Source organism: Oncorhynchus gorbuscha, linkage group LG05 (assembly GCF_021184085.1).
Source record: "Oncorhynchus gorbuscha isolate QuinsamMale2020 ecotype Even-year linkage group LG05, OgorEven_v1.0, whole genome shotgun sequence".
Taxonomy (NCBI): Eukaryota; Metazoa; Chordata; class Actinopteri; order Salmoniformes; family Salmonidae; genus Oncorhynchus; species Oncorhynchus gorbuscha.
Genome location: NC_060177.1, coordinates 87,586,298 through 87,614,208, shown reverse-complemented (window position 1 = coordinate 87,614,208; position 27,911 = coordinate 87,586,298). Strand labels below are relative to the sequence as shown.

The 27,911-nt window shown below is 44.9% G+C and overlaps 1 protein-coding gene across 1 annotated transcript; it reads left to right on the top strand.

Moving 5' to 3' along the window:
- Positions 1-105: 105 nt before the first annotated feature.
- Positions 106-27,648, top strand: erap1b (endoplasmic reticulum aminopeptidase 1b). Its single transcript, XM_046351455.1, has 20 exons — positions 106-334; positions 720-1,105; positions 1,488-1,658; positions 3,038-3,176; positions 4,634-4,768; positions 5,046-5,166; positions 5,359-5,513; positions 12,255-12,368; positions 13,192-13,323; positions 13,630-13,761; positions 14,131-14,214; positions 15,523-15,680; positions 16,761-16,840; positions 16,948-17,131; positions 22,767-22,923; positions 23,108-23,292; positions 23,421-23,582; positions 26,560-26,700; positions 26,971-27,052; positions 27,298-27,648. The coding sequence occupies exons 2-20, from the start codon at positions 750-752 to the stop codon at positions 27,481-27,483; spliced, it is 2,874 nt and encodes a 957-aa protein (XP_046207411.1). The 5' UTR covers positions 106-334; positions 720-749; the 3' UTR covers positions 27,484-27,648.
- The last annotated feature ends 263 nt before the right edge of the window (positions 27,649-27,911 follow it).

Below are 27,911 nucleotides of genomic sequence, written 5' to 3'. Positions count from 1 at the left end.
CATGGCACTTGTAAAACACTGAAACTGGACACTTTTATAAATAAACATGGCTATCTGGTGCACCCTAGTGGCCAATAGTATGCACTACGGGTCAAAACCAAAACAGAGCTGGGTTTATTTGACTTCCTGTAATGAAATGAGCCGTTTGCAAATAATGGTTTGTTGTGGATCCAATCATTATCTCACCTATTTCAATGCTTCTCTTAACATTGTCAGTGTTTAAAGTGATGGGGCATTCATAGTATGAGTCGGGCTGTCATTCAGATTGTCCCAGAATGCAAATCTGTACAGGTCCTTTTTATTTTCACTTTCAAGTCGGACAGATAACCTGACAGTAAGTACAGTAATGTCTTAAAATGTATCTATCTACAAGTTAACAGTTCGCTGTTTAAATTGTTTAAATGTGCGTTTCGCTGTAGCCTAGCTAGCCTAATATTGTGGATGAATAGGCTAATGCAAGGTTTTGTTTTAATGAATAGCACAGGTTTTGAATCTTGAGCTGAAATCGAAAGTAACATTAACTTTTACATTTGCAATGTCATGTCCACGCGTTCCTGTTGAATGTGTTGTACAGCTTTCGAATATGCATTATTGGGCTATTCACTTCAATAGAAATGTTACCGATGGATTCAATGAGTCATACTGTATCAAATCAATGCTCCACGTCGCCCCATTCGTTTTGCTACAATGTCGCCTGACTTAATTTCTTCCACCTGTAGGAAACTGCCGAATTTTTCTCAGGCGCGAGGATGACGACGTTATCTGTCACCATCCTGGTGCTCCTGCATGTATCATTTGCCCCATCTTTAGCGGCACAGCTTCCAGGAGACCATGATACCAACGACAAGTCTTCCTCACTTCTACCTCCCGTCGTCACTAATGGCCAACCTTTCCCCTGGGTCCACATGAGACTTCCTGAAACTGTCTCTCCAATCCACTATGACCTCCTCGTCCACCCTAACCTGACCAGCCTAGACTTCACCGGAGCGGTGCAGATTCAACTCCAGGTCTTCGAGGACACCTCTACCATCATCCTCCACAGCAAGGAACTCCAGATAGCTAAAGCTGAGCTCTTGGCACCGGAAGGTCCAGGGTCACTAGCAGTGTATGATCGGATCCCTTCTTTTTCTACAAGTGTTGGCATCAGGGTTGGAGTCAAATTACATTTAAATTCCAGTCAATTCAGGACCTACACTGAAATTCAAATGATTTTCAATGCTTTTCAAGGAGGACATTTTGGAATTGAAATTGGAATATGGGTTGACTTTCTGAATTGACTGGAATTCAAAATGGACTTGAACCCAAACCTGGTTGTCATGTGTATTTCTATTGATACTGATGTCTGTATCTGTGTTGATGGTAATTGGATTCATTGCTGATGTGGATGTGATTGTCGGTGCTTCTATGTAGCTACAACACCAATATAAAATTCCTAGTAACATTTGTTGCATGGCAATAAAGTTTTTCTTATTCTGATTTTTTTCAAGGCCTCTGCAGGTGTTGGAGTACCCAGCCTTCCACCAGCTAGCTCTGATGTCTAATGTGCTGCTGGTCAGAGGTGGGACGTACAAGGTTCGTCTGGAGTTCTCTGCCAACCTGTCTGACAGTTTCCACGGTTTCTACAAGAGCTCCTATCGCACAACCACGGGAGAGGTCAGGTAAGAATACGAACCATCAGGATTGGCCCTGGGCTGGACAGGTGGTCACCTAGAGCACTGAAAACGCACCTCAATCATTCTACAGTGCATTCCAAAAGAATATGCAGTGAAAGTGACCAGCCACTTAGAGTGATCAAATCGTCCATAGGCAGTGATGTAGTCACGTCACTAAACCTAGAGTCACGAGTCCCAAGTCCTTATGGTTCAAGTTCGAGTCACGCTGTCCCAAGTCCTTATGGTTCAAGTTCGAGTCACGCTGTCCCAAGTCCTTATGGTTCAAGTTCGAGTCACGCTGTCCCAAGTCCTTATGGTTCAAGTTCGAGTCACGCTGTCCCAAGTCCTTATGGTTCAAGTTCGAGTCACGCTGTCCCAAGTCCTTATGGTTCAAGTTCGAGTCACGCTGTCCCAAGTCCTTATGGTTCAAGTTCGAGTCACGCTGTCCCAAGTCCTTATGGTTCAAGTTCGAGTCACGCTGTCCCAAGTCCTTATGGTTCAAGTTCGAGTCACGCTGTCCCAAGTCCTTATGGTTCAAGTTCGAGTCACGCTGTCCCAAGTCCTTATGGTTCAAGTTCGAGTCACGCTATCCCAAGTCCTTATGGTTCAAGTTCGAGTCACGCTGTCCCAAGTCCTTATGGTTCAAGTTCGAGTCACGCTGTCCCAAGTCCTTATGGTTCCCAAGTCCTTATGTTCAAGTTCGAGTCACGCTGTCCCAAGTCCTTATGATTCAAGTTCAAGTTCGAGTCACGCTGTCCCAAGTCCTTATGGTTCAAGTTCGAGTCACGCTGTCCCAAGTCCTTATGGTTCAAGTTCGAGTCACGCTGTCCCAAGTCCTTATGGTTCAAGTTCGAGTCACGCTGTCCCAAGTCCTTATGGTTCAAGTTCGAGTCACGCTGTCCCAAGTCCTTATGGTTCAAGTTCGAGTCACGCTGTCCCAAGTCCTTATGGTTCAAGTTCGAGTCACGCTGTCCCAAGTCCTTATGGTTCAAGTTCGAGTCACGCTGTTCCAAGTCCTTATGGTTCAAGTTCGAGTCACGAATCGAGTCACGAGTCCCTTGGTAGTGCCAAAAGTAGATGTACAACTATTTTTTAAGTTGAAAATGTCATTCCAGTGTTGCACATTGGTAAGGCTAAATAGATAATACGTCTATCTAACATTTGCTGCTGTAGCTCGTATGTTGAATTATGCAATATATAGAGATATTCTGACAACAGTCACAACTGGTTGAGTCACGGGTCAGGAAAGTCTGAGTCCTTGAATCGAGTATTACAACACTGCTGAAAGGTGTGCCACTATAATGAATTACTCAATCATAAGCTTTACATGAATTTGTATATCTTAATTGTAAACAACCCTTTTTTTCTCTCCTCTGTCCTGTTAGATTGATGGCGTCCACTCAGTTTGAAGCGACCAGTGCCCGAGCAGCCTTCCCCTGTTTCGATGAGCCGGCGTTCAAAGCCAATTTCACCATCCAGATACGACGGGAGTCACGCCACATCGCCCTCTCCAACATGCCCAAGGTACCCTGGGAAACACCACGGGCTGCATCTCAATAGTCTCAAGGGTCTTTCTCTCCTAGTCACCATTCCTTCACTTGATATTGAGAAGATCTATTAACAGGTGATTTATAACAGATCTATTAACAGGTGATATATGACTGATCTATTAACAGGTGATATATAACAGATCTATTAACAGGTGATATATGACTGATCTATTAACAGGTGATATATGACAGATCTATTAACAGGTGATATATGACTGATCTATTAACATGTGATATATAACAGATCTATTAACAGGTGATATATAACAGATCTATTAACAGGTGATATATAACAGATCTATTAACAGGTGATATATGACTGATCTATTAACAGGTGATATATGACAGATCTATTAACAGGTGATATATGACTGATCTATTAACATGTGATATATAACAGATCTATTAACAGGTGATATATAACAGATCTATTACATTTACATTTAAGTCATTTAGCAGACGCTCTTATCCAGAGCGACTTACAAATTGGTGCATTCACCTTATGACATCCAGTGGAACAACCACTTTACAATAGTGCATCTAAATATTTTAAGGGGGGGGGTGAGAAGGATTACTTTATCCTATCCTAGGTATTCCTTAAAGAGGTGGGGTTTCAGGTGTCTCCGGAAGGTGGTGATTGACTCCGCTGTCCTGGCGTCGTGAGGGAGTTTGTTCCACCATTGGGGAGCCAGAGCATATTAACAGGATATATATAACAGATCTATTAACAGGTGATATCAAATCAAATCAAATCAAATGTATTTATATAGCCCTTCGTACATCAGCTGATATCTCAAAGTGCTGTACAGAAACCCAGCCTAAAACCCCAAACAGCAAACAATGCAGGTGTAAAAGCACTGATCTATTAACAGATTATTTATAACAGATCTATTAACAGGTGATATATAACAGATCTATTAACAGGTGATTTATAACAGATCTATTAACAGGTGATATATGACAGATCTATTAACAGGTGATATATAACTGATCTATTAACAGGTGATATATGACAGATCTATTAACAGGTGATATATAACAGATCTATTAACAGGTGATATATAACAGATCTATTAACAGGTGATATATGACAGATCTATTAACAGGTGATATATAACAGATCTATTAACAGGTGATATATAACAGATCTATTAACAGGTGATATATAACAGATCTATTAACAGGTGATATATAACAGATCTATTAACAGGTGATATATAACAGATCTATTAACAGGTGATAAACGGGGCAGATGAACGCAAAAAAATTCTATCCATTTAAGCGTTTTCACCATGTCGCTTTCATCTGTCAAGCCCCTTTATGAGCAAAGGGTTCAGAAACATCCCAAAGTACCCGTTTCTCCACACCGTTTGAATGCCAGGGAGAGGCAGGTGTCATAATGAACATATCCTCTACCTCTTCCCTCCACAGGTAAAGACAGTAGAGTTACCAGGTGGCGTGCTGGAGGACCACTTTGACACCAGCGTTAGGATGAGCACCTACCTGGTGGCCTTCATCGTCTCTGACTTCCAGTCTGTCAGCAAGACCACCAGTCACGGAGTCAAGGTGAGCAGGAAGTCCTCTCGTTGGTCAGATTGAAAGGGTAGCTTAAGATGCCCAACCTGCAAATAGAAATGAAGTGCATTGAATAACTTTCACGTGGAAAAGGGAGTTGTACCCTGTCTTGTTGATCAGGTTCTATCTGAAACCTTGTGCTACTTCTCTGTTTCACTGACTATGACTAGTTTATACATACACATCATTATAGCTCCCTAGTCCCTGCTGTGTGGAAGTGCTCAACAATATATTTACATGATTGACCTCTTCGGTATTGTCCTATCAGATCTCAGTGTATGCTGTACCAGACAAGATCAACCAGACAGACTTTGCCCTGAATGCTGCAGTCAGACTGTTGGACTTCTACGATGACTACTTTGACATCCCATATCCTCTACCCAAACAGGGTGAGTAGAACACAACGCACATACACTACGCACCACACATAGACTTACTGGGGTGCTTTTGGTAGCAGGAAGTGGCACTAGCTGACAGTTTATACTAATGTAGGTCTATGTTTAATAATGGTTTATACACATTTTTGTCAGTAGACCTTCAAATAAAGCATTTCCTGATGCATCCCTATGTGTTCCTCCCAGACCTGGCAGCTATCCCAGACTTCCAGTCGGGTGCGATGGAGAACTGGGGTCTGACCACATACCGAGAGGCTGGGCTGCTCTTTGACCCCAACAAGAGCTCCGCCTCTGACAAGTTAGGCATCACCATGGTGATCGCACATGAGCTGGCACACCAGGTAAGTGGGACTAACCTCTGTTGGTTCATCAATCAGATGCTTTGTCAGAATGTACAATACCTTCAGATAGTATTCCACATTTTGTCATGTTACAACCTGAATTCAAAACTGACAAAATCATTTTTTTCCTGGCCTATCTACACAATATCCCAAAAATGACAAAGGGAAAACAAGTTTTTAGAAATGTTTGCACATTTCTTGTAAATTAAATTAGGGCTGGGCGATATGTCCAAAATATCATATCACAGTATTCGTTTTAATGTATGATGGGTATTTGACAGTATTTTATGGTTTTTGAATAATACAAGTCCTAAATGTGCTTCCTCAGTAAGTTGTGAGTGACCCTAGGGTGGCAACACATACACAAGTGATTTCAATGGGCCTCTCTCCATTTTCATTGTTTTATACTGTTCAATTCAACTTAACCAAAAATACTTTTTTTGCATTTTCATCCATTTCCTGGCACTCATTTGAGATAATTTCCATGCTGCCACGTAGGGCTGCACGATATGGACAAATATTAACCAAATGTTGCAATTGCGATTTGACTTGCGATTTAGATCAAAACATTTGGTTGAACTGTTGGAATCATGAAAAAATAATAGTTATTCTAATTCTATAGTTAGAAGATAGTGGGCACTTTGAATACAATGTTGTTTGCCATGACAACCAATTGAAAATGCCAGGGAGGAGTTATTGTGACAGGATAGGAACCAAAGTGTTGGTCAGAGTTTCTTAGGGGACCCTATAATCTTTGGCTACATTAACCCACTAGAGTGTCAATCTTAAGCTACTTTTACATTGGATGCATCTCAATCCATCACATCCACCGGTATCGCACTTCTGCATCTGCAGTGAAAGGTGGGAGAGCTAAGAGCAGTGAGACATCTGCAGTGAAAGGTGGGAGAGCTAAGAGCAGTGAGACATCTGCAGTGAAAGGTGGGAGAGCTAAGAGCAGTGAGACATCTGCAGTGAAAGGTGGGAGAGCTAAGAGCAGTGAGACATCTGCAGTGAAAGGTGGGAGAGCTAAGAGCAGTGAGACATCTGCAGTGAAAGGTGGGAGAGCTAAGAGCAGTGAGACATCTGCAGTGAAAGGTGGGAGAGCTAAGAGCAGTGAGACATCTGCAGTGAAAGGTGGGAGAGCTAAAGGTGGGAGAGCTAAGAGCAGTGAGACATCTGCAGTGAAAGGTGGGAGAGCTAAGAGCAGTGAGACATCTGCAGTGAAAGGTGGGAGGTGGGTGAGACATCTGCAGTGAAAGGTGGGAGAGCTAAGAGCAGTGAGACATCTGCAGTGAAAGGTGGGAGAGCTAGAGCAGTGAGACATCTGCAGTGAAAGGTGGGAAGAGCAGTGAGACATCTGCAGTGAAAGGTGGGAGAGCTAAGAGCAGTGAGACATCTGCAGTGAAAGGTGGGAGAGCTAAGAGCAGTGAGACATCTGCAGTGAAAGGTGGGAGAGCTAAGAGCAGTGAGACATCTGCAGTGAAAGGTGGGAGAGCTAAGAGCAGTGAGACATCTGCAGTGAAAGGTGGGAGAGCATGAGACATCTGCAGTGAAAGGTGGGAGAGCTAAGAGCAGTGAGACATCTGCAGTGAAAGGTGGGAGAGCTAAGAGCAGTGAGACATCTGCAGTGAAAGGTGGGAGAGCTAAGAGCAGTGAGACATCTGCAGTGAAAGGTGGGAGAGCTAAGAGCAGTGAGACATCTGCAGTGAAAGGTGGGAGAGCTAAGAGCAGTGAGACATCTGCAGTGAAAGGTGGGAGAGCTAAGAGCAGTGAGACATCTGCAGTGAAAGGTGGGAGAGCTAAGAGCAGTGAGACATCTGCAAAGTGAGACATCTGCAGTGAAAGGTGGGAGAGCTAAGAGCAGTGAGACATCTGCAGTGAAAGGTGGGAGAGCTAAGAGCAGTGAGACATCTGCAGTGAAAGGTGGGAGAGCTAAGAGCAGTGAGACATCTGCAGTGAAAGGTGGGAGAGCTAAGAGCAGTGAGACATCTGCAGTGAAAGGTGGGAGAGCTAAGAGCAGTGAGACATCTGCAGTGAAAGAGTGGGAGAGCTAAGAGCAGTGAGACATCTGCAGTGAAAGGTGGGAGAGCTAAGAGCAGTGAGACATCTGCAGTGAAAGGTGGGAGAGCTGAGCAGTGAGACATCTGCAGTGAAAGGTGGGAGAGCTAAGAGCAGTGAGACATCTGCAGTGAAAGGTGGGAGAGCTAAGAGCAGTGAGACATCTGCAGTGAAAGGTGGGAGAGCTAAGAGCAGTGAGACATATCTGCAGTGAAAGGTGGGAGAGCTAAGAGCAGTGAGACATATCTGCAGTGAAAGGTGGGAGAGCTAAGAGCAGTGAGACATCTGCAGGTGAGAGAGCTAAGAGGTGAGACATCTGCAGTTAAAGGTGAGCTAAGAGCAGTGAGACATCTGCAGTGAAAGGTGGGAGAGCTAAGAGCAGTGAGACATATCTGCAGTGAAAGGTGGGAGAGCTAAGAGCAGTGAGACATATCTGCAGTGAAAGGTGGGAGAGCTAAGAGCAGTGAGACATATCTGCAGTGAAAGGTGGGAGAGCTAAGAGCAGTGAGACATATCTGCAGTGAAAGGTGGGAGAGCTAAGAGCAGTGAGACATCTGCAGTGAAAGGTGAGAGAGCTAAGAGCAGTGAGACATCTGCAGTTAAAGGTGAGAGAGCTAAGAGCAGTGAGACATCTGCAGTGAAAGGTGGGAGAGCTAAGAGCAGTGAGACATCTGCAGTGAAAGGTGAAAGGTGAGAGAGCTAAGAGCAGTGAGACATCTGCAGTTAAAGGTGAGAGAGCTGCAGTGAACATCTGCAGTGGTGAGAGCTAAGAGCAGTGAGACATCTGCAGTGAAAGGTGGGAGAGCTAAGAGCAGTGAGACATCTGCAGTGAAAGGTGGGAGAGCTAAGAGCAGTGAGACATATCTGCAGTGAAAGGTGGGAGAGCTAAGAGCAGTGAGACATATCTGCAGTGAAAGGTGGGAGAGCTAAGAGCAGTGAGACATATCTGCAGTGAAAGGTGGGAGAGCTAAGAGCAGTGAGACATCTGCAGTGAAAGGTGGGAGAGCTGGGAGAGCTAAGAGCTGAGACATCTGCAGTGAAAGGTGGGAGAGCAGTGAGACATCTGCAGTGAAAGGTGGGAGAGCTAAGAGCAGTGAGACATCTGCAGTGAAAGGTGGGAGAGCTAAGAGCAGTGAGACATCTGCAGTGAAAGGTGGGAGAGCTAAGAGCAGTGAGACATCTGCAGTGAAAGGTGGGAGAGCTAAGAGCAGTGAGACATCTGCAGTGAAAGGTGGGAGAGCTAAGAGCAGTGAGACATCTGCAGTGAAAGGTGGGAGAGCTAAGAGCAGTGAGACATCTGCAGTGAAAGGTGGGAGAGCTAAGAGCAGTGAGACATCTGCAGTGAAAGGTGGGAGAGCTAAGAGCAGTGAGACATCTGCAGTGAAAGGTGGGAGAGCTAAGAGCAGTGAGACATCTGCAGTGAAAGGTGGGAGAGCTAAGAGCAGTGAGACATATCTGCAGTGAAAGGTGGGAGAGCTAAGAGCAGTGAGACATATCTGCAGTGAAAGGTGGGAGAGCTAAGAGCAGTGAGACATATCTGCAGTGAAAGGTGGGAGAGCTAAGAGCAGTGAGACATATCTGCAGTGAAAGGTGGGAGAGCTAAGAGCAGTGAGACATCTGCAGTGAAAGGTGAGAGAGCTAAGAGCAGTGAGACATCTGCAGTTAAAGGTGAGAGAGCTAAGAGCAGTGAGACATCTGCAGTGAAAGGTGGGAGAGCTAAGAGCAGTGAGACATATCTGCAGTGAAAGGTGGGAGAGCTAAGAGCAGTGATACATATCTGCAGTGAAAGGTGGGAGAGCTAAGAGCAGTGAGACATATCTGCAGTGAAAGGTGGGAGAGCTAAGAGCAGTGAGACATATCTGCAGTGAAAGGTGGGAGAGCTAAGAGCAGTGAGACATCTGCAGTGAAAGGTGAGAGAGCTAAGAGCAGTGAGACATCTGCAGTTAAAGGTGAGAGAGCTAAGAGCAGTGAGACATCTGCAGTGAAAGGTGGGAGAGCTAAGAGCAGTGAGACATCTGCAGTGAAAGGTGAGAGAGCTAAGAGCAGTGAGACATCTGCAGTTAAAGGTGAGAGAGCTAAGAGCAGTGAGACATCTGCAGTGAAAGGTGAGAGAGCTAAGAGCAGTGAGACATCTGCAGTTAAAGGTGAGAGAGCTAAGAGCAGTGAGACATCTGCAGTGAAAGGTGGGAGAGCTAAGAGCAGTGAGACATATCTGCAGTGAAAGGTGGGAGAGCTAAGAGCAGTGAGACATATCTGCAGTGAAAGGTGGGAGAGCTGGGAGAGCTAAGAGCAGTGAGACATATCTGCAGTGAAAGGTGGGAGAGCTAAGAGCAGTGAGACATCTGCAGTGAAAGGTGGGAGAGCTGGGAGAGCTAAGAGCAGTGAGACATATCTGCAGTGAAAGGTGGGAGAGCTAAGAGCAGTGAGACATCTGCAGTGAAAGGTGGGAGAGCTAAGAGCAGTGTTTGTCAGACCATGAGACATTCCGAAAATCGGTCTTCACACGTAAACTTCTGTAGCGTCTGAATGGTTTGACCTACAAACTATTATGACAACTTTATGGGAAGGGGAGACTCGAGGGTCTCCCCTTTCCTCTATGACCCCTTGTCTGAAGTTAATTGGTACCGGGTTTTTTAAATGAATGGAGGTATGAAAGGATTTTTGTGCCTACCCCAAAAAAGGGGTTAAAATAATATATATATATATATTTACACACAGTACCAGTCAAAGTTTGGACAAACTTACTCATTACAGGGTTTTTCTTTATTTTTACTATGTTCTACATTGTAGAATAATAGTGAAGACATCAAAACTATGAAATAACACATATGGAATCATGTAGTAACCAGAAAAGTGTTAAATCAAAATCTATTTTATATTTGAGATTCTTCAAAGTAGCCACACTTTGCCTTGATGACAGCTTTGCACACTCTTGGCATTCTCTCAACCAGCTTCATGAGGTAGTCACCTGGAATGCATTTCAATTTACAAGTGTGCCTTGTTAAAAGGTCATTTGTTGAATGTATTATCTTAATGCGTTTGAACCAATCAGTTGTGTTGTGACAAGATAGCGGTGGTATACAGAAGATAGTCCTATTTGGTAAAAGACCAAGTCCATATTATGGTAAGAACAGCTCAAATAAGCAAAGAGAAATGACAGTCCATCATTACTTTAAGACATGAAGGTCAGTCAATGAGGAAAATTTGAACAACAGTCACAAAAACCATTGAGCACCATGATGAAACTGGCTCTCATGAGGACTGCCAAAGGAAAGGAAGACCCAGAGTTACCTCTGTTTAAGAGGATAAGTGCATTAGAGTTAACTGCACCTCAGAAATTGCAGCCCAAATAAATGCTTCACAGAGTTCAAGTAACAGACACATCTCAACATCAACTGTTCAGAGGAGATTGCGTGAATCAGGCCTTCATGGCCGAATTTCTGCAAAGAAATCACTACTAAAGGACACCAATAGGAAGAAGAGACTTGCTTGGGCCAAGAAACATGAGCTAATGACATTAAACAAGCGATGGTTATTAGACCGGTGGAAATCTGTTCTTTGGTCTGAAGAGTCAAAATTGTAGATATTTGGTTCCAACCGCCGTGTCTTTTGTGAGACGCAGAGCAGGTGAACGGATGATCTCTGCATGTGTGGTTCATACCGTGACGCATGGAGGAGGAGGTGTGTGGTTCCCACCGTGAAGCATGGAGGAGGAGGTGTGATGGTGTGGGGGTGCTTTGTTGGTGACACTTTCTGTGATTTATTTCGATTTCAAGGCATGCTTAACCAGCATGACTACCACAGCATTCTGTAGCGATACGCAAATAAAGAAAACCCTTGAATGTGTAGGTGTGTACAAACTTTTGACTGGTACTGTATGTATAACAATAAACTATTTCCTGTTTTGTTTTTTACAAGTATATCTCCTAGATTAAGGACAGACACTTCAAAACCTTGTTTCTCATTATTTATTTTTAAACTGTTCTTTTTGCCTTGTATGAATGTGTTATTCAATGCATTTCTTTCGGATTCAACTGTAAAGGCCGAGATCAATATTTGATCAAATCATTTTGGTATATATATATTTTTTATACCTAAAGGGGTCCTAAACTTCAAAATCAAATAGCTAAATGATTCATAGTATGACCATCTTAAAACAATTCCACATGTCAGTTTAGCACCTCCCCAATGTCTTAGACTCTAAACAATGAAATGTTTTCTCTTAGCTACTTCATGTAATGTAGCATTTTCATTCTTCACCTATGTTTGGGATTCAGAGATGAGGTAGTCATCTACATTTCCTGGGAGATTTCTTTGTTTTTTACCTAGTGTTTCGGTAACCTAGTAACTATCTTGTCCTAACCCTGTCTCTACTCCTGTTGTTCTAGTGGTTCGGTAACCTAGTGACTATCTTGTCCTAACCCTGTCTCCTCTCCTGTTGTTCTAGTGGTTCGGTAACCTAGTGACTATCTTGTCCTAACCCTGTCTCTACTCCTGTTGTTCTAGTGGTTCGGTAACCTAGTGACTATCTTGTCCTAACCCTGTCTCCTCTCCTGTTGTTCTAGTGGGTTGGTAACCTAGTGACTATCTTGTCCTAACCCTGTCTCTACTCCTGTTGTTCTAGTGGTTCGGTAACCTAGTGACTATCTTGTCCTAACCCTGTCTCTACTCCTGTTGTTCTAGTGGTTCAGTAACCTAGTGACCATGCAGTGGTGGAATGACCTGTGGCTCAACGAGGGCTTTGCAAAGTTCATGGAGTTTGTGTCAGTTAACATCACCAATCCTGAGCTGCAAGTGGTAAGCCTCTGTTTGCTTTTTAATATTCATTTTCTGAATTTCTTTTATTGATTTAGTATGAAATGAAAGAGTATAGTAGAGAGTTTGTATAGAAATGTACCTGAACAAATACTGAGCTAGTTGATAGGCAGGCTGCTGGATGTATGTGTAGGGAAATCAGGGTTGTTGTGATATCACTAACTGACAAATGACTTCTCTCTCTTTCTGTTTTCTCTCTGTCTCTCTCTCTCTGTCTCGCTGTCTCTCTCTCTATGTCTCTCTCTCTGTCTCTCTCTGTCTCTCTCTCTGTCTCTCTGTCTCTCTGTCTCTCTCTCTATGTCTCTCTCTATCTCTCTTTCTGTTTTCTCTGTCTCTGTCTCTCTCTCTGTCTCTCTGTCTCTCTGTCTCTTTCTCTGTCTCTCTCTCTGTCTCTCTGTCTCTCTGTCTCTCTGTCTCTCTCTCTCTATGTCTCTCTCTATCTCTCTTTCTGTTTTCTCTGTCTCTGTCTCTCTCTATGTCTCTCTATGTCTCTCTGTCTCTCTGTCTCTCTCTCTGTCTCCCTGTCTCTCTGTCTCTCTGTCTCTCTGTCTCTCTCTCTATGTCTCTCTCTATCTCTCTTTCTGTTTTCTCTGTCTCTGTCTCTCTCTCTGTCTCTCTGTCTCTCTCTCTATGTCTCTCTCTATCTCTCTCTCTGTTTTCTCTCTATATCTCTTTCTGTTTTCTCTCTATCTCTCCCTCTCTTTCTGTTTTCTCTCCCTGTCTCTCCCTCTCTCTCTCTCTCTCTCTCTCTCTCTCTCTCTCTCTCTCTCTCTCTCTCTCTTCCTCCCTTCCCCTCCCCCCTCAGAATGACTTCTTCCTAGGGAAGTGTTTTGAGGCGATGGAGGTGGATTCATTAAGCTCCTCCCACCCCGTTTCCAGCCAGGTGGACACTCCTACTCAGATCCAGGAGATGTTTGACGATGTCTCCTACGATAAGGTTAGACTCCCATTCTATCAATCTATCAATCAATCAACCAAGGTCTGACTCCTGTCCAGTCTATTCACTTCATGCTGACTATCCGTCAGACCTAGTTTCAAATACTTCACTGAAATGGAACCAATAGAAGAGCCCCAAAAGTGCAAACCCCCTTCACCTGAAACTCTAGACAAGCTAAAACAGACACTCAAAATACTAGAAAGATTTAAAATATGATCTGAACATAGGTTTGCTATCTCCTCTGAAAGTACTCCAGTCTAGTCAGTGAGTTGATTTCTGTGAATTCATGTGTTATTGTTTTTCCAGGGGGCGTGTATTCTGAACATGCTGAGAGACTTCCTGACCCCAGAGGCGTTTAAGATTGGTATTGTCCGTTACCTCAGACGTTACAGCTATCAGAATACCGTCAACAGCCATCTGTGGGAGAGCCTCACTAACGTGAGTGTTTATACACAGGGTCTGGAGGGTATGAGACAGGGTCAGGACAAGATATTTTGTTTTGCTGCTTTTTGTTCTATGTTGCTCTGTCTGTATGCTTTGTCTTGCTTGTCCTATGTTGCTATGTCTTGCTTGTTCTATGGTGCTATTGTCTATATTGTAATTGTTTTTAATAACCTGCCCAGGGACTGCGGTTGAAAATTAGCCGGCTGGCTAAAACCGGCACTTTTACTGAAACGTTGATTAATGCGCACTGTCCCTGTAAAAATAAACTAAACTAAACTAAACTATACAGCTGCCTGAGCTTCATACCCTTTTCACACTACTGAGTCGAACCCAATCAAGCCAATAATGTGTGTGTCTTAACAGATCTGCCAGTCAGATGATCTGGATGAGGGCAGACTGATAGACGATGGGTTCTGTTCTCAGGAAAAGGCCCAGTCTGGAGCTCCTGTAAGTCACAACACACCAGCAAACCCCTCCTACACACTGTCACAGTCAACCCACTGTCACAGTCAACACACTGTAACAGTCAACACACTTTCACAGTCAACCCACTGTAACAGTGTGCACACTAACAGTCAACACACTTTAACAGTCAACACACTGTAACAGTCAACACACTGTAACAGTCAACACACTTTCACAGTCAACCCACTGTAACAGTGTGCACACTAACAGTCAACACACTTTCACAGTCAACCCACTGTAACAGTCAACACACTGTAAAACACTTTCACAGTCAACTCACTGTAACAGTCATCACACTGTAACAGTGCACACTAACAGTCAACACACTGTAACAGTGCACACTAACAGTCAACACACTGTAACAGTCAACACACTGTAACAGTCAACACACCAACAGTCAACACACTTTATCAGTCAACACACTTTATCAGTCAACACACTACAACAGTCAACACACTGTAACAGTGCACACTAACAGTCAACACACTGTAACAGTCAACACACTGTAACAGTCAACACACCAACAGTCAACACACTTTATCAGTCAACACACTTTATCAGTCAACACACTACAACAGTCAACACACTGTAACAGTTAATGTCTTGTGGTGTTCATGTCCTGTGGGGTAATGTATCCTGTCCTGTGTCCTTCCTGGCTTGCTGTAGAAGTGGTACTCAGGTGACTGTGTCTGTGCGAGTGTGTTTGTGTTGTAGTAGTGGTACTCAGGTGACTGTGTGTGTGTGTTTGTGTTGTAGAAGTGGTACTCAGGTGACTGTGTGTGTGTGTTTGTGTTGTAGAAGTGGTACTCAGGTGACTGTGTCTGTGCGTGTGAGTTTGTGTTGTAGAAGTGGTACTCAGTTGACTGTGTCTGTGCGTTTGTGTTGTAGAAGTGGTACTCAGTTGACTGTGTCTGTGCGTGTGCGTTTGTGTTGTAGAAGTGGTACTCAGGTGACTGTGTCTGTGCGTGTGAGTTTGTGTTGTAGAAGTGGTACTCAGTTGACTGTGTCTGTGCGTTTGTGTTGTAGAAGTGGTACTCAGGTGACTGTGTCTGTGTGTTTGTGTTGTAGTAGTGGTACCCATTTGACTGTGTCTGTGTGTGTGTGTTTGTGTTGTAGAAGTGGTACTCAGTTGACTGTGTCTGAGCGTGTGAGTTTGTGTTGTAGAAGTGGTACTCAGTTGACTGTGTCTGTGCGTTTGTGTTGTAGAAGTGGTACTCAGGTGACTGTGTCTGTGTGTTCGTGTTGTAAAAGTGGTACTCAGGTGACTGTGTCTGTGTGTTCGTGTTGTAGAAGTGGTACTCAGGCGATCAGCTGGACGTGAGGGCCATCATGGACACGTGGACGCTGCAGGAGGGGTTTCCCCTGGTCACTGTAGAGGTCAGGGGTCGCCAGGTCAGACTCAGCCAGGAGAGATACCTCAAGACCGACGATCCCTCACAGACACACGGGTAAGATTAATTCCCAGTCCTTTCACATTTCCTGGTTTTATTGAACAGATGTCAGTGAGAGAGACTGTGTCCGGGGGCAGTGAGAGAGAATGTGTCCGAGGGCAGTGAGAGAGAATGTGTCCGAGGGCAGTGAGAGAGAATGTGTCCGAGGGCAGTGAGAGAGAATGTGTCCGAGGGCAGTGAGAGAGAATGTGTCCGAGGGCAGTGAGAGAGAATGTGTCCGAGGGCAGTGAGAGAGAATGTGTCCGAGGGCAGTGAGAGAGAATGTGTCCGAGGGCAGTGAGAGAGAATGTGTCCGAGGGCAGTGAGAGAGAATGTGTCCGAGGGCAGTGAGAGAGAATGTGTCCGAGGGCAGTGAGAGAGAATGTGTCCGAGGGCAGTGAGAGAGAATGTGAGAGAGAATGTGTCCGAGGGCAGTGAGAGAGAATGTGAGAGAGAATGTGTCCGAGGGCAGTGAGAGAGAATGTGAGAGAGAATGTGTCCGAGGGCAGTGAGAGAGAATGTGAGAGAGAATGTGTCCGAGGGCAGTGAGAGAGAATGTGAGAGAGAATGTGTCCGAGGGCAGTGAGAGAGAATGTGAGAGAGAATGTGTCCGAGGGCAGTGAGAGAGAATGTGAGAGAGAATGTGTCCGAGGGCAGTGAGAGAGAATGTGTCCGAGGGCAGTGAGAGAGAATGTGTCCGAGGGCAGTGAGAGAGAATGTGTCCGAGGGCAGTGAGAGAGAATGTGTCCGAGGGCAGTGAGAGAGAATGTGTCCGAGGGCAGTGAGAGAGAATGTGTCCGAGGACAGTGAGAGAGAATGTGTCCGAGGACAGTGAGAGAGAATGTGTCAGAGGGCAGTGAGAGAGAATGTCTCCGAGGACAGTGAGAGATACTGTGTCCGAGGGCAGTGAGAGAGAATGTGTCCGAGGGCAGTAGGGAGGATTTGAACCCTCTTTGACTGTGCAGTTGGAACTATATATCCAGGAAACATCATAGTTTCATTTCCTTTGTAGAGATGGTAGTTCAGGCTTGGTAATTAAGGTATAAGGTGAATAACCAAGTCATTCAATATTAACTCCTGACAACCCCCCACATGCAGCTTCCTGTGGCAGGTTCCTCTGACCTACATCACCAGCAGCTCCAGCACAGTGCATCGCTTCCTGCTCAAGACCAGGACAGGTAGGCGTCTCTGTCTGGGGTTTGTGACCTAACAGTTCTAGCATTAGTCTCGCCTGGTAACAGTATACGTAGTTACAGTATACTAACTAACTACGGCCCCCTTCTAGACGTGCTGTACCTACCAGAGGAGGTGGAGTGGGTCAAGTTTAACGTGGATATGAGTGGTTACTACATGGTCCATTACGAGGGGGAAGGCTGGCGTTCTCTGACCTCCCTGCTGCTGACCAATCACAGGGCTCTGAGCTCCAACGACCGCGCCTCCCTCATAAACAATGCCTTCCAATTGGTCAGGTCAGTCTGTCAACATAGTGTATAATATTGTAAAATGTTTTTTTTTCAATGTCGTTTTTTTATGTATAAATGCAACATTCAACGATTTCAACGATTTTACTGAGTTGCAGTTCATATGAGGAAATCAGTTAATTGAAATAAATGTATTAGGCCCTAATATATGTATTTCACATGACTGGGCAGGGGCGTAGCCATGGGTGGGCCTGGAAGGGCATAGGCCCACCCACTTGAGAGCCAGGCCCAGCCAATGGGAATGAGTTTTTCTCCACAAAAGGGCTTTATTACAGACAGAAATAGTCCTCAGTTTCATCAGCTCTCCGAGGGGCTGGTCTCAGACGATCCCGCAGGTGAAAAAGCTGTATGTGGAGACTCTGGGCCGGTGTGGTTACACGTGGTCTGAGGTTGTGAGGCTGGTTGGACGTACTACCAAATTCTCTAAAACGACATTGGAGGTGGCTTATTGTAGAGAAATGAACATTCAATTATCTGGCAACAGCTTTGGTGGACATTCATGCAGTCAGCATGTCAATTGCACGTTCCCTCGAAACCTGAGAGATCTGCGTCATTGTGTTATGTGACAAGTCTGCGCATTTTAGAGTGGCCTTTTATTGTCCATGTATAATGATCACGGTGTTTCATCAGCTTCTTGATATGCCACACCTGTCAGGTGGATAGATTACCTTGGTAAAGGAGAAATGCTCACTAACAGGGATGTAAACTAATGTGTGCACAACATTTGAGAGAATATTTTTTTTTGTGCGTATGGAACATTTTTGGGATCTTTTAATTCAGCTCATGAAACATGGGACCAACACTTTACATGTTGCGTTTATATTTGTGTTCAGTGTATTTATGGATGTCAAATTGTTGTGTTTAAAAGAGTTACTCCAATTTTTTTAAACAAACTCTTCCACATTTAAAAAAAAGAAATGTCTTGATTGGTTAGAATGGGCAAGGTACACAGGGCTGTTACGGCGACCATATTACAGTAATTTAAATATACCAATGTGTTTTCTTTAATTGAATTCCCTTTTTATGAGAATTTGTAAGATTCTTGGTTGCATAAAATAGACGGAGACCAGTCTTATCAATAATAGGTAACAGAATTTATTCTCTGAGGCGCTGCCACGTTACCACTAGCAACAGTTAATATACAATAACATGACGTCATTTCATTGCTTAACAGAATCCCCTCTCGACCGGGACAAAGGGAACTTTAAAAGTTCATTCTGACCCATTACATTACATTTACATTTAAGTCATTTAGCCCCCAGCACATACGGACTCTTATCCAGACATACACAGGACGACTTACAAATTGGTGCATTCACCTTATGACATCCAGTGGAACAGTCACTTTACAATAGTGCATACACAGGACACACAACACAACTGAGTTAACTTTTGACCCCTCAACATTATCGATCACCACTTAGCTGACAGTTCTAATTAACAGAAAACCTAGGAATGCACTCACTGTTTTATCTAAAACACCACAGAGCTCAGTTTCGTTGGTTCAACCATAGGTTAACTACCTTATCTGTTTACTTAATCCACAACACATTTCTTTCTGCCTAGTTGGAATGGTGTTCATTAACTTTAATTACTCCTTGTCCGTGTCACACAATCCCTTCTTATGAACTCATATTGTTAATCAGATATAATAAAACAGAGTATAAGTTTACTTAGTTACAGTTCCATTTAAAACGATTTGTTCAGTCATTTAATCATAATTTTCCTAACACCGCCACACCCGTCAGTCACGAATCATGACCGCAGTCACATTCCACATGGCCGTTGAGTCACGGTAACTAACTCCAAAACTGAGCTCTGATGCCGCTGATGGTAGCCTACCAAACTTACTAACGGCCAGTCGCTAACGGCCTGATACTCGGCGCTCTATTTTCCCTGTAATCAATCCAAATACTATCGAGAATCTAATCAAACTCTACATGACAGCCCTGGCATTCAGTTTGAGCAGACTGTTGCATAGCATAGCCAGCTCCTCATAGCTGGTTGATGCAGGGAATGAACCAAGGCAAGGAACAGCGTATGCATATCATAGTCGCAGGCATCACGATGTATCCTAGCCCATAGACCTATATGTTTTGATAAGGTTTGTATCACAATTAAAGTGGCAAAATAATTCTAAGCATAGCCTATAGGCATAGGACCCCTGGAACAGGGTTGGAGAGCACATAGCCTACAGAGTCGGAACAGGGTTGGAGAGCACATAGCCTACAGAGTTGTAGAGCACATAGCCTACAGGGTTGGAGAGCACATAGCCTACAGAGTCGGAACAGGGTTGGAGAGCACATAGCCTACAGAGTCGGAACAGGGTTGTAGAGCACATAGCCTACAGGGTTGTAGAGCACATAGCCTACAGAGTCAGAACAGGGTTGTAGAGCACATAGCCTACAGAGTCGGAACAGGGTTGGAGAGCACATAGCCTACAGAGTTGTAGAGCACATAGCCTACAGGGTTGTAGAGCACATAGCCTACAGAGTCAGAACAGGGTTGTAGAGCACATAGCCTACAGGGTTGTAGAGCACATAGCTTACAGAGTCGGAACAGGGTTGGAGAGCACATAGCCTACAGGGTTGGAGAGCACATAGCCTACAGGGTTGGAGAGCACATAGCCTACAGAGTCGGAACAGGGTTGGAGAGCACATAGCCTACAGAGTCGGAACAGGGTTGGAGAGCACATAGCCTACAGCGTTGGAACAGTGTTGGAGAGCACATAGCCTACAGGGTTGGAGAGCACATAGCCTACAGAGTCGGAACAGGGTTGGAGAGCACATAGCCTACAGGGTTGGAGAGCACATAGCCTACAGAGTCGGAACAGGGTTGGAGAGCACATAGCCTACAGGGTTGGAGAGCACATAGCCTACAGAGTCGGAACAGGGTTGGAGAGCACATAGCCTACAGGGTTGGAGAGCACATAGCCTACAGGGTTGTAGAGCACATAGCCTACAGAGTCGGAACAGGGTTGTAGAGCACATAGCCTACAGGGTTGGAGAGCACATAGCCTACAGAGTCGGAACAGGGTTGGAGAGCACATAGCCTACAGAGTCGGAACAGGGTTGGAGAGCACATAGCCTACAGGGTTGGAGAGCACATAGCCTATAGGGTTGGAGAGCACATATAGCCTACAGAGTCGGAACAGGGTTGGAGAGCACATAGCCTACAGGGTTGGAGAGCACATAGCCTACAGAGTCGGAACAGGGTTGGAGAGCACATAGCCTACAGGGTTGGAGAGCACATAGCCTACAGGGTTGGAGAGCACATAGCCTACAGCTTTGTAGGTTTGACGTGCCACTATTTAAAAGAGGTCACACTTTCTAACACTGCTATATTTATTGTTCAATTCTTAACATGAAGCACATTTAATCTGCTTTACAACCTGTGCAGCCTACCTGGCATATTAAAACGTAACCGCGGTGTGTGTGTGAATGAGAGACTGATGGAGTGTGCACAGCCTACCTGGCATATTAAAACGTAACCGCGGTGTTTTGAATGAGAGACTGATGGAGTGTGTGCAGCCTACCTGGCATATTAAAACGTAACCGCGGTGTGTGTTGAATGAGAGACTGATGGAGTGTGTGCAGCCTACCTGGCATATTAAAACGTAACCGCGGTGTGTGTTGAATGAGAGACTGATGGAGTGTGTGCAGCCTACCTGGCATATTAAAACGTAACCGCGGTGTGTGTGTGTGAATGAGAGACTGGTGGAGTGTGTGTAGCCTACCTGGCATATTAAAACGTAACCGCGGTGTGTGTGTGTGAATGAGAGACTGGTGGAGTGTGTGCAGCCTACCTGGCATATTAAAACATAACCGCGGTGTGTGTGTGTGTGTGAATGAGAGACTGATGGAGTGTGTGCAGCCTACCTGGCATATTAAAACGTAATCGCGGTGTGTGTGTGTGAGAGAGAGACTGATGGAGTGTGTGCAGCCTACCTGGCATATTAAAACGTAACCGCGGTGTGTGTGTGTGAATGAGAGACTGATGGAGTGTGTGCAGCCTACATGGCATATTAAAACGTAACTGCGGTGTGTGTGTGTGAATGAGAGACTGATGGAGTGTGTGCAGCCTACCTGGCATATTAAAACGTAACCGCGGTGTGTGTTGGATGAGAGACTGATGGAGTGTGTGCAGCCTACCTGGCATATTAAAACGTAACCGCGGTGTGTGTTGGATGAGAGACTGATGGAGTGTGTGCAGCCTACCTGGCATATTAAAACGTAACCACGGTGTGTGTTGGATGAGAGACTGATGGAGTGTGTGCAGCCTACGTAAGAAACAGAGAAGAGCCTTTCATGAGACTTTTTGATTTATTTTTTAAATTAGAGTGGCATCATGCAGCCTTGTATTATAGATCAAAACAACAGCCGAAGGGTTTGTATCACAACTAAAGTTACATTATAACTGTGAGCATATAGGAGGACGTGTTTCAACATAATCACTTTGTCCGCTCAACACAGAATAGTCACATGTGTGCTGTGCACTGCCTCGGAATTAGTTTGGGGGGGAAATATCCTTTCTATTTTATTCAGCTTTGTTCAATTGTGTTATTCTTACTATAAAATAATGGAAATTATAAACTAATCTTGTCTGCTAAATGAACTAGTGTAACCCACAGACATAAGGCATAGCCAGATCTCAGGACCTCACATAAGGACAACTCAGAGTATGTATTCTCTTCTTTTGAAGCATTTTAAATAGTGGATTATTGTGATGGTGTAGGCTATATTGAATGGGTTTATTAGACTTTTAAAAATGTACTGTAGATGTTCCAAAGATCCGCATCAGTGGCTTGTAGGCTAGTCCAAAGATGCATGACAGTTACAGGTTGACAATTTAATGACCGCCACAGTGGTGCGTATTCAAAATGTTTTTAAATTAGTTAGGTTAGACTTTGTACGCATTCAAAATATCTTCAGGTGAGTGGGTTGAGTGATCTTGTCTGTGTCCCCCAGAGTGGGTAAGGTAGGACTGGACACAGCCCTGGACCTGTCCCAGTATCTGTCCCTAATACCATGTCCCCGTTCTCCATTGTAGTGTTGGTAAGGTAGGACTGGACACAGCCCTGAACCTGTCCCAGTATCTGTCCCTAAAACCATGTCCCCGTTCTCCATTGTAGTGTTGGTAAGTTAGGACAGGACACGGCCCTGAACCTGTCCCAGTATCTGTCCCTAAAACCATGTCCCCGTTCTCCATTGTAGTGTTGGTAAGGTAGGACAGGACACAGCCCTGAACCTGTCCCAGTATCTGTCCCTAACACCATGTCCCTGTTCTCCATTGTAGTGTTGGTAAGGTAGGACTGGACACAGCCTTGGACCTGTCTCTGTATCTGTCCCTAACACCATGTCCCCTTTCTCCATTGTAGTGTTGGTAAGGTAGGACTGGACACAGCCCTGAACCTGTCCCAGTATCTGTCCCTAACACCATGTCCCCTTTCTCCATTGTAGTGTTGGTAAGGTAGGACTGGACACAGCCCTGAACCTGTCCCAGTATCTGTCCCTAACACCATGTCCCCTTTCTCCATTGTAGTGTTGGTAAGGTAGGACTGGACACAGCCCTGAACCTGTCCCAGTATCTGTCCCTAACACCATGTCCCCTTTCTCCATTGTAGTGTTGGTAAGGTAGGACTGGACACAGCCTTGGACCTGTCTCTGTATCTGTCCAAGGAGACAGACATCATGCCTGTCACCCAGGGTCTGGGGGAGCTGGTCCCTCTCTACAAACTGATGGAGAAGAGAGACATGGAGGGTCTGGAGAACCAGATGAAGGTAAGAGAGTCTGGTTCCTCTTCAGGTTTCTTTCTTCCAGAGTTTTTTGACGGAGCTTTTGTCACTGTGCTTCTGCTTGCGCTTCGGGGACTAGAGGTTGTGACAACTGTTGATGGATTTATCAAGGGCTTTATCAATACGTTTGATTGATGGATTGAATAGAGATATAATATCTGTTTGTCAGGGCTACATCGTGGAGCTGTTCCGGGGTTTGATAGACCGTCAGACGTGGAGTGACGAGGGCTCTGTTTCCCAGAGGGTTCTAAGGAGCTACCTGCTGCTGTTCGGTTCTGTCAGGAACCATCCCCCATGTGTCGCTACCGCCACACACCTCTTCAACAAGTGGAGGGCCTCCGACGGCAACATGAGGTCAGAGGTCAAACCATTCAATTCAATGAAAATAAACTTCTTTTTTTTTGTCCTGAAGGTAAAGAGAGAAAAGAAGGAGAGCATGCTAGAGTATTGGGACAACCCCCTCCCTCTCTCTTCGTCCTCAGTCTCCCCAGTGATGTCAGCTTGGCGGTGTTTGCCATTGGTGCTCGTGATCCCGAGGGGTGGGATTTCCTCTTTGAGAAGTACCGCCATTCGCAGCACACATCTGTCAAGAGCCGCATCAAGTCTGCCCTGTCCATCAGCCCTCTGCAACACAAGCTAAAGAGGTGGGTTAACATGAAGAACGCCTCAGAACTATCTCTCCCTCTTACAGCACTCAGAACTATCTCTCCTGCTTACAGTCCTCAGAACTATCTCTCCTGCTTACAGCACTCAGAACTATCTCTCCTGCTTACAGCACTCAGAACTATCTCTCCCTCTTACAGTCCTCAGAACTATCTCTCCCTCTTACAGTCCTCAGAACTATCTCTCCTGCTTACAGTCCTCAGAACTATCTCTCCCTCTTACAGTCCTCAGAACTATCTCTCCCTCTTACAGTCCTCAGAACTATCTCTCCTGCTTACAGCACTCAGAACTATCTCTCCCTCTTACAGTCCTCAGAACTATCTCTCCCTCTTACAGCACTCAGAACTATCTATCCTGCTTACAGTCCTCAGAACTATCTCTCCCTCTTACAGCACTCAGAACTATCTCTCCTGCTTACATCACTCAGAACTATCTCTCCCTCTTACAGCACTCCGAACTATCTCTCCCTCTTACAGCACTCCGAACTATCTCTCCTGCTTACATCACTCAGAACTATCTCTCCCTCTTACAGCACTCAGAACTATCTCTCCCTCTTACAGCACTCATAACTATCTCTCCCTCTTACAGTCCTCATAACTATCTCTCCCTCTTACAGTCCTCATAACTATCTCTCCTGCTTACAGCACTCAGAACTATCTCTCCTGCTTACATCACTCAGAACTATCTCTCCCTCTTACAGCACTCAGAACTATCTCTCCCGCTTACATCACTCAGAACTATCTCTCCCTCTTACAGCACTCAGAACTATCTCTCCCTCTTACAGCACTCCGAACTATCTCTCCTGCTTACAACACTCATAACTATCTCTCCTGCTTACAGTCCTCAGAACTATCTCTCCTGCTTACATCACTCAGAACTATCTCTCCCTCTTACAGCACTCAGAACTATCTCTCCTGCTTAGTCCTCAGAACTATCTCTACTGCTTACAGTCCTCAGAACTATCTCTCCCTCTTACAGTCCTCAGAACTATCTCTCCCTCTTACAGCACTCAGAACTATCTCTACTGCTTACAGTCCTCATAACTATCTCTCCCTCTTACAGCACTCCGAACTATCTCTCCTGCTTACAACACTCATAACTATCTCTCCTGCTTACAGTCCTCAGAACTATCTCTCCTGCTTACATCACTCAGAACTATCTCTCCCTCTTACAGCACTCAGAACTATCTCTCCCTCTTACAGCACTCAGAACTATCTCTCCTGCTTAGTCCTCAGAACTATCTCTACTGCTTACAGTCCTCAGAACTATCTCTCCCTCTTACAGTCCTCAGAACTATCTCTCCCTCTTACAGCACTCATAACTATCTCTCCTGCTTACAGTCCTCATAACTATCTCTCCCTCTTACAGTCCTCATAACTATCTCTCCTGCTTACAGTCCTCATAACTATCTCTCCTGCTTTCATCACTCATAACTATCTCTCCTGCTTACAGTCCTCAGAACTATCTTTACATTTACATTTAAGTCATTTAGCAGACGCTCTTATCCAGAGCGACTTACAAATTGGTGCATTCACCTTATGACATCCAGTGGGACAGTCACTTAACAATAGTGCATCTAAAACTTAGGGGGGGTGGGGTGAGAGGGATTACTTATCCTATCCTAGGTATTCCTTAAAGAGGTGGGGTTTCAGGTGTCTCCGGAAGGTGGTGATTGCTTGCAGTCCTCATAACTATCTCTCCTGCTTTCATCACTCATAACTATCTCTCCTGCTTACAGTCCTCCTGCTTACAGTCCTCAGAACTATCTCCTGCTTACAGCACTCCGAACTATCTCTCCTGCTTACAGCACTCCGAACTATCTCTCCTGCTTACAGTCCTCATAACTATCTCTCCTGCTTACAGTCCTCATAACTATCTATCCTGCTTACAGTCCTCAGAACTCTCTCCCTCTTACAGTCCTCAGAACTATCTCTCCTGCTTACAGTCCTCAGAACTATCTCTCCTGCTTACAGTCCTCAGAACTATCTCTCCCTCTTACAGTCCTCAGAACTATCTCTCCCTCTTACAGTCCTCAGAACTATCTCCCTCTTACAGTCCTCAGAACTATCTCTCCTGCTTACAGTCCTCATAACTATCTCTCCTGCTTACAGTCCTCATAACTATCTATCCTGCTTACAGTCCTCAGAACTCTCTCCCTCTTACAGTCCTCAGAACTATCTCTCCTGCTTACAGTCCTCAGAACTATCTCTCCTGCTTACAGTCCTCATAACTATCTCTCCTGCTTACAGTCCTCATAACTATCTATCCTGCTTACAGTCCTCAGAACTCTCTCCCTCTTACAGTCCTCAGAACTATCTCTCCTGCTTACAGTCCTCAGAACTATCTCTCCTGCTTACAGTCCTCATAACTATCTCTCCTGCTTACAGTCCTCATAACTTGCTGCTCTGCTTTCTTGCTGCTCTGTATTGCATTAAAACCTCTAAAAGTCTAAACCTTTGAGGTGGGGTCACACCATGGATCCTTTAGCTATTTGATTTAGAATTTTAGGACCCCGGTAGGTACTTAAAAAAATGAGAATTTGGGCTTTACTACTATAGCCAATAGAAATACACTGAATAACATTAATAAATGGGAAAACAGACGGTCCAGAATAAAGATAAGGAATAACGTTTTCAATTGTCTGTCCTAAATCTATATCACATATTTAACCCCTTTTATGTTGGCTCAAAACGACCTTCATACTTCCATAAATGTTTTAAACTGATACGGTTACCTTCAGACGAGTCCCGGGGGGGTTTGTGGGCGTCGTAGAGCAAAACGGAGAACGCCATCGTGTTCGTGAGAGTCTCGCCGTTACGTGGCGCTTACGTTTTCATGAGAAGACTGTTTTGCGGGATGTCTCCTGGTCTGACAAACAACGCTTTCGCTCTGCCACTTCGCATAGCAGATGCGGTGGTTTGACCTCTCCCTCACACCCCCTGTGTCTCTCCCCCCCAGGTTAATGGAGCAGAGTCTTGCGGGCGAGGTGATGAAGACTCAGGACCTTCCTCATGTGGTCATCTCTGTCAGCAGGAACCCCAAAGGGTACAAGCTGGCCTGGGACTTCCTCAGACACAACTGGCACACACTGGTGAAGAAGTGAGTCTGATGATCTTACGCCGTGGTTATACTAGAAACTACCTTGTAGTAAGGAATCACCAAGATCTCCCCTCATGGTGTTGTCTTCAGAACAGCATGCAAAGTGGAACTGTTGGCTGTTAGCCTGTCCAGCATGGTGTCAGAACTAGCTAGCAAAACCCTCCCTCTGATTGATTATTATCTGGTTGCGTTGCTGATCATTTGCATAAAGTTGTCATTTTCTTTTCGAGGTGTCTGTATACCTAACCCCCATGATCTTTTGACCTGTAGGTTTGACCTGGGGTCCCACTCTATCTCAGGCATGGTGACCGGTGTGACCAACCAGTACTCCACCAGGGAGATGCTGGACGAGGTAAGAGTCTGTCTTCTCTGGTGTTTGATAATACCGCTACTATTACCTTATGTTATGTAGCTATATAGTTTTTGTCAGCTGTAATAACTACAGAATTCAAAAGGCACTCAAATGTTTCCCTCATAATAACTACCCTACTGTTAGTATATTACTGTCTGCGTGTTCATAGGCCCACATTTAGCTGTGTATAATAGTTGTGTTCAAGATCTATTGTAAGCAGTCTGCCCATGTCTCCTCCCCCCCAGGTTCGCAGGTTCTTTGACTCTCTGTCTGAGGAGACAGGTTCTGGTCTGAGGTGTATTCAGCAGACGTATGAGAGCATTGAAGAGAACATCCGCTGGATGGAGCAGCACCTGCCCCAGCTAAAGGCCTGGCTGGACAGACAGGCCCAGGGAGCCAGGACAGAGACACAGGGCCACGAGGATCTATAGGCCTTCTATGCAGTACAGGGCAGGGAGGGGTCTAGAGCAGGGTTCCCCATCTAGCGGGATGAATTTGGCCCGTAGCTGGTTTTATTTGGCCTCCCCAAGTTCTGAGAATTTTTTTATTTTTTATTGTTGGGACATAAAATATTAAAAACACCAGGAAATCAACCAGCTGATTTTAATTTAAGAAATCTGTTCCAAAGTATTATCACGCATAATAGGGAGACACGTGATCGTATACAAATGTAAGCAAGGTTTGAAATGATCATGTTTTCGTCAAACATATCTGTTTGGGCTTCTTGCGGTCTACAAATGATTTGTAATTATGCACCGGCTCCCCCACTCAAGAGAAATCATCCCGCGGCTGAATCTCGTTGATAATCCCTGGTCTAGATCGCAGAATGATTATGGCTGTGTTTGAGAGCATCAAAACC